Raw genomic sequence first — 7,657 nt, 5'->3', positions numbered from 1 at the left:
TTCCCCGGTAATGACTCAGTTATGTACATTGGTTCATTTATTGTTAACAGAGTATAGAGAGCTAACGTATGTAGCACGAAATACAGTACAATGGAAGCAGAAATAACTATTTCCCTAAGGATGAAAAAAAAAATAAATAACGAACAGCAACAACGGTCATTGTGAAACCATTTGGTAATAACTATTTCCCTAAGGATGAAAAAAATAAAAATAACGAACAGCAACAGCTGTCATTGTGAAACCATTTAGTTATTACCTGGGTGAAGATACTTTGTGAACGCTTTGTTAATGGCAGCAGAGGAGTGTTTGGTCGAGTGAGTAAAAGAGTGAATGATTACAAGCTTTCTGGGAAGTGTGGTTATGGAATGAGAAAAAAGATGGAGAAAATAGGTTGTGGAAGTCAATTTTTTTATAGAGAATAAGTATGTTGCTAAAATACGTTGACCCTTACAGTAATCGTGTGTGTGTGTGTGTGTGTGTGTGTGTGTGTGTGTGTGTGTGTGTACACCCGGATACCCGGATGTATAAAAGCGTGTGCGTCTGCCGGAAGGAAGGGTGATAACATTTACCGTTACATTTTGCAGTGCGTACATATTGATTCTCACCTGTATTACGTCAGGCAGGTGACAGCCCAGGTCGGCTTTACCCTCATGCAGTATTTACCCGTACCTGCACCTCACCACTTGTATTCACCGGGTAGGCTGGAGGCAGGAACATGAAAACTCTACTCCTTTCACCTTAACTAGGCCCATAATTTCGTCCTTTTGCGGCGTGTTTCACAAAGCTCAGAGGCAGAAAAACAGTGCTTTGGCTCTAAAGCATTTACATATAATTCCCTCTTGAGTACCATCATAATCAGTTGTTAATCTGTTTTGCAGGTCGGCATTTGTGATGGAAAAATGACAGTTGTAGGTCAAGTTATGCGGTATGATTATAGAGAGGATGGTCAGAGGGTAGGGCGACGACGCACCTGAACTTTGACCTCGACCCTTGGCATTAGCTACGTCTTCGGCGCTGGTAATAAACGTCACGGAATTGATGGGCATAATTGTATAAGGCTGAGAGTGCCAACACAATCAAAGGCAGCCGCCTCTGCACCCCCACACCACACCAAACTTTACTGTATACTCTACAGTATAAGCCTTGATGGCCAGGCTGAAGCGGTGCAGCCTGATTACAGTATCTTTAGCTGCATTTTGGCGGCCCAAGCTACAGCTTCGGATTCGAAGCTCGTCTAGGGGCGCTTGGTTTCTGTCCGCCAAAACAGAAAGCCGGAAAATTACACTTGCCGATTGCAGTGTAAACAGACCACAATCTCTTCTTAACATGAACTGGTCATTTTCCATAGAGCACAGGACAAGTATTTTACCACCATAAATGTGCATTTAGACCGAAAAACCTATGATGAAAACCCCGCTCACTTAAAAACTTATAAAAGGGTGGGAAAAAAAGTACACAACTGTGTTGAACTTAACAATTACCTGTTGCTTTACAATTTTTTTTTTCCGTACTTTAAGCATGGATCTTCAACACAGGACAAGTATTTTACCACCATAAATGGGAATCTTTACTTTCAACCAGCCGGCCTTCTAGGTTTTTCCACGCTACTTTTTGGCCTAAGCTACCAAAATTGGGGGTGGGGGGGGTTCTCTATAACATTTCTGTTGCAAATTTTTTTTACTGAACTTCTCCAGGTTAGGTTAAGATTGGTTGGTTGTTTTCAAGAGTAAAATAAATATAATTTGCGACGGAAATGCCAGAGAAGAAAAGTGCCTTAGAATGGTCGGAAATAGTGGAAAATGATAGTTAAAAGTTGTAAAATAGGGATGGTTGAAACCATAAATTTACCCATAAATGTGCATTTGCAACCAAACAGTGTTAAGATCAAAACCCGCCTCACTTAAAAATTTCAAAAGAAAGAAAAAAATACACAACTGTTTTGAACTAAACAATTACCTGATGCTTTACCCAGGTTTTTCTCTTTTACCATGTTAATAATTGGAGTGAATTCCCCTTCCTGTCCTTTTTTATATCTACCAAACTTTAGGTGTTTTCATTAGACGTCCACCCAGCCATAACAATGTTTCGCCTATTCTTACCTGTACTTTCATTCTAGAGATTACAGCAGACCTGCATTAGGCAAGACCATCACAGAGAGTTTCTACAAATCAAAATTGTTTTTCATTCCCGTGCAAGAGTGGAAATATCTCGAGAATTAACCTGCTTGATGTGATATTAATTCACAATTCACAGTCTGCCCTTTTAATTATATCAACTGAACCTCTATATGATTATGTCGTTGGTATTTGTCACCAGCAACCAGATGTAAGTATGGATAATTTCATGATATATTTACTTGTCATTGCTGGCCATTGTGAATTGCTACACCAGAGTCTTCTCCTTCTTGTTTGTCCACCAAGACTGCTCCCAATCACGCTTCGGTGAGATACGAAGACGCGCTTGGTTTCTATGGCCTTGGATTGGGCCGAGCTTCGTATCCTTTGGTCCGCCAAAACGGGGTAGCTTGGTTTCACCGTAGACCAGCTTCGGATCCGATCCGCCGCTTGGTCCGCCAGAATACAGCATTTGTCTTCCTTTACATTCTCTCTCTCTCTCTCTCTCTCTCTCTCTCTCTCTCTCTCTCAGCAGTTCCCTTCACATATTATCTACAACTGTGTATTTGGCAGGAACTGTCTCGTCACCGAACTGTCTTTCACATAACAGTAGTTTTTTCCATTTCTTCAGCAACAGTCTCGGCAGCTAATCTCCTCTCAGTCAGCCACTTGCCGTCAACACTTCCTTTTCGCTTTATCAGCAGCTGAATCCTTCTTTATCAACCATTTTTCATCAACGACGTACTTTTACTCAATTTTTTTTCCATCGTCAGTAATAGTTTCGTCAGGAAATTCGCGTTCGTTTCGTCAGCACCTTTGTGTCAGCACTTGGTTTGCCTAGTCAGGAACCGTTTCATTCAGCACGAGGTGTTCAGAAGGCAAGAAGCAGGTGAAGCAGTCTTGCTGTTGTGGTTCGTTTCAGCGTTCACTTAGGCCGAACACAAATAATATCTTGTCTGTAATCCATCCCTGACACTTTTTGTCAGCAGCCTCCCATCAGCAGTTATCGTTCAGGTGTCAGCAAGTATCTCATCAGCTCTCATCAGCGAGAATATCTTTTTCTCAGCATCAGCAATTTTATGTTTATCAGCAAGTTTTTCCTTCATAAGTAAACTTTTATCTTGTCAGCAGCATTCCGTCAGCACTTATTTTTGACTAATCATCAGCTGTTTTTGTCACTTTTTTCCGTCAGCAACAGTCTAGTCAGCCAACTGTCTCTCCCGTTAGCAGCTGTCTTTAACTTACTCGTATCTCGTCACATGCTGCTCAGAAGGCAAAATGTAGGAAGTGAAACATTGTCGATGCAGTGGTTGGTTCGGGCAGTCACTTTGACTGAATTTAAACAGGGTTGCGGAGAATGGATGTGTGGACGCAACAGGTGAGTTATTGAGGTGGGGTTGCGGTGTTGGGGGGATGAGATGGGGAGGGATGGGAGGAGCGTTGAGGGAGTGGGGTTGGAAGGAGGTGGAGAGAGAGGGGTAGTGGGATGATGGGGAGAGGGGGAGGGATAGAGGTGTGTATGGAAGCCAGAGAAGATGAAAGTGGTGGAGGAGGGAAATGTGATAGTTTGAGACAGGAATACTGAATTGATATGGAATAGGGAAATATGCGTAGGAAAAAGGGTGACGGGGGCGTTGGTTTGGGTGTTTGGATGGGAGGGGAGGAGGATGAAAGACATGAGAGTTTGAGACATGGGTAGAGGGATGGAGGTTTTTGTGTGTGTGGAGAGAGAGAGAATAGGAGAGTCAGATAGTTTGAGACATGGGAATAGGGAAAGGAAGAGAACGGCAAGGGGGAAGGGCTGCTTGTAGAACAGTATAGGTTCGGGTCAGGAGAACAGACAGAACACGCTGATGATGTCGAGTTGTAGACCGATGCCAAGGTGTGGGTGAGGGGGATAGGGAAAGACGGTACAGAATAGGGAAAGACGGTACAGAATAGGGAAAGACGGTACAGAATAGGGAAAGACGGTACAGAATAGGGAGAGACGGTACAGAATAGGGAAAGACGGTACAGAATAGGGAGAGACGGTACAGAATAGGGAGAGACGGTACAGAATAGGGGCAGACGGTACAGAATAGGGAAAGGTGGTAAAGAATAGGGAAAGACGGTACAGAATAGGGAAGACAGTACAGAATAGGGGAAGACGGTACAGAATAGGGAAAGACGGTACAGAATAGGGAAAGACGGTACAGAAAAAGGGAAGTCATATTTACAGACACCGCACCCAGGAGAATCAAATTTAGAAGTTCGTGTAATCTTATCTCTTTTTGACTCTTAATAAAAAATGAAAAATATACAACAGCCAACCGTCCGAGCAGCCGTGATGAAAGAATCAACATTTGTCTCAGCGGGAAAGAACTATTATTTTTTGTGGGGAAAATAATTGTTGTCCCTTCTCTTTTTATTTTCGTGTTTTATTTTCATTTTATTTATCTGCTTGTGCGTTTCTCTCTCTCTCTCTCTCTCTCTCTCTGTCTCTCTCTCTCCTTTTCGCCATTCCTCCCTCCCTCCTTCCTTCTCTCTTCACTCCCCCTCTCGCTCTTAAAAGTCCTACGGTGTAGATGGAATTATGAAAAAAAAAAAAAAAAAAAAAAAATGTATAAAGGCAGCAAGTGTTTGTTCCTGTTTTGGAGTAATGCCGTTGGAGCCTAACTTTTCTTCTTTGTTGTTTTTCTCCTTTTTCTCTCTCCCCACGCTAATTACCTTCCACTGTTTCTCTCCCTACCTCCCCCCCCCTGCCTCTCTCTCTCTCTCTCTCTCTCTCTCTCTCTCTCTCTCTCTCTCTCTCTCTCATGCGTTGTTCCTGTATTTCTTTCCTCTCTAAAAATGAACGCATGACTTGAACAGATGGTATAACCTGCTTATTAACCCTTTCAGACCCATGATGTATAATTAAATCTTACTCTTGCTTCCTCCAGACGATTTTATTCAGCTTAGGATAGGCTTATAGAACTGGAGGGGTTAGATACAGCCTTCATTAACCCCTTCCTAATTACACTCCTTCATAATTGAATAAAATCGTCTGGAGGTAGCGGGAGTAAAGTTAAAAATGTCAGTCCGAGTGAAGGAAGTAGTATAGAATTGCAATTTTGTTAGTTTGACCTTTAGTATTGAAATATAATAGTTAGAAAAGCGATATTTTTGTTGACTTGTGGGATTGAGGGTTCTGTGTGTGTGTGTGTGTGTGTGTGTGTGTGTGTGTACAGGGTGTGGGTTTTGTGGTAGGGATTTTGGTGATTATATAGTAGTCAGTAATGGTATAGGTAAAGGGGTCCAGCTTGGTTGTGTGTGTGTGTGTGTGTGTGTTCAGGGTGTGGGTATTGTGGTAAGGGTTTTGCTGGTTATGCAGTAATAAATGTTGGTGTGGGATATGCAGTTGTAAATAATGGTATGGCGTAAAGAGGTCCAGTTTGTGTGTGTGTGTGTGTGTGTGTGTGTGTGTGTGTGTACAGGGTGTGGGTGTTGCGGTAGGGGTTTTGGTGGTTATACAGTAGTAAATAATGGTATGGGTGAAGGGGTCCAGTTGGGTTATGCAGTGGTGGTTGTATGGATTGTGTGGTAGTGGGTAATAGGAGTCAGTGAGGTGGTGGTGGGGTCGTGTCATGTATAAAAGGGGGTCGTGGCTGCATCGCGTGCCTAAATTCGAGGGGGTTGGGGGTATGTTGTGTTAGGAGGAGAGATGATATTCTGTGATGCTTACTAATGCTAATAGAGGTTTTTCTGTAAGCCTTAAATATCGATTATTATTATTATTATTATTATTAGTTGTTGTTGTTGTAATAGCAGCAGCAGCAGCAGCAGCAGCAGTAGTAGTAGTAGTAGTAGTAGTAGTAGTGGTGGTGGTAATAGTATCATCATCACCATCATCATTATCGTCACCTTCACCAATATCATCAAGGACTAGGAACATAAGAGTAAATTAGAGCAAAATAAAGTTTCTGGCAAAATTAAAGCATAAAATAATTATCATACCACTTATCAGCGAGGGGGGAAGGATGTAGAATATGCATCCGACATTTTCATTCCATCCTGACCCCGGTGATAATTATTTGTAGATTTTTATTTATAGCTTAGTTATGATAACGCGCTGAAACTGGGGTAGGGTTAGTGGGGATATATTCTCTCTCTCTCTCTCTCTCTCTCTCTCTCTCTCTCTCTCTCTCTCTCTCTCACACACACACACACACACACACACACACACACACACACACACACACACACACACACACACACACACACACACACACACACACACACACACACACACACACACACACACACACACACACACACACTTTCCACCACGGTAAGTTAAAGGACAACGGTGTTAAAATACATCTCACCTGTATTGTTCTCAGCGTGACATATTTTGGTTCGTTGTCTTTCCCTCGTTTCTGCCCAGGACTACTTTCTCACACTTACTTTTGTTTTCTCTGGTGTGCGTGCAGTTAGTTTTGTTGCCTACTTTCTTTGTCTTTTTTTCATATATTCATAAGTCAGAAATTCTCCATTTTCATTGCACGTGCAGTGACAGGGTGTGTATTTGATATTGTTCATAATTTAGTCAGGTATATTATGAGCCACGGTGCATAGTGGTGCCGCGTTGATTTGTCATCTACTGATGTCTCGTCACTAGCGTTCAAACCTCAGCCGTGGCGAACATTTTAAGTGGATGCTGATAGTACTGTTTGTCCTTTCATATGCTTGCATACGTTATACATTCGGTCTATTCTACACTGGCATTTCCAGACTGGTTATACACACAAACATACTAATTACAACACTGACTTTCACATGCATCCTTCACCGTCACTCCCTCGCCTCCCCTGCATCACCATCACCATAAATTTCATTCAGTGGGTCCTTTTTGTTTGGGTCGGAAAAGGCAGAAACATACGGCGTGGTGCCTATCAAACGGGGGGAGAGAGAGAGAGAGAGAGAGAGAGAGAGAGAGAGAGAGAGAAAATCGTGATGTAGACTATAGATACTGTACATTTTGCCCTGCTGGGAATGTTAACATGGTGGGAGTAGTGCAAGAAAAAGGACAGCAAGAAAGAAAGGTTGCTTGTTCACGAAGAGCTTCACTTCCTTATCTTGCCCGCCACTGTACGTTGCCCAATCTATTTACTTATATACTTCTTTGTATTCCTCAGCCACTCATCTCTTGGCAAAATACCCAGTTCTCTTTAATCACTTCAGTCTTTTGATTGTTAATCAACTCAACAAACCATTCATTTTCCTATGTTTACATGCGAGTCAGTTCCTCGTAAATTATTAACCTTTAATGCTTTGTATTAACATTTCCTCGAGCAGCTTAGCCCCTTGTGTTTCTTGCTGCCCAATTCAGCCAGCAGCTTCCATTATTTCCCTGTTCTTTGCTCATCTCTCCCCAGAATATTCACCTCCTCATTATTTTCACTACCATACGCAATTAAACGCTTCAATTCCTCATCATCATCATCATTATTCAGCTCAGAAAACGATATTTCCTTCGTGCATGGATCTTTTCACTATTTCAATGTCACTATCTGACTAAGCCT

The 7,657-nt window shown here is 42.3% G+C and overlaps 1 protein-coding gene across 1 annotated transcript in view; it reads right to left on the bottom strand.

Annotated features, from left to right (window-relative positions):
* Positions 1-1,076: 1,076 nt before the first annotated feature.
* Positions 1,077-7,657, bottom strand: part of LOC145418627 (uncharacterized) — a 49,341-nt gene continuing 42,760 nt past the window's right edge. Inside the window, exon 8 of the mRNA XM_080286992.1 lies at positions 1,077-1,251. Coding sequence (XP_080143118.1) covers positions 1,077-1,251 — 175 coding nt within the window. The remainder of the gene's footprint in view (positions 1,252-7,657) is intronic.

This window comes from Coenobita brevimanus, chromosome 115 (genome assembly GCF_032717465.1).
Source record: "Coenobita brevimanus isolate Jiangsu-jjx chromosome 115, ASM3271746v2, whole genome shotgun sequence".
Taxonomy (NCBI): Eukaryota; Metazoa; Arthropoda; class Malacostraca; order Decapoda; family Coenobitidae; genus Coenobita; species Coenobita brevimanus.
This window is presented reverse-complemented; position numbering and strand designations above follow the sequence as displayed.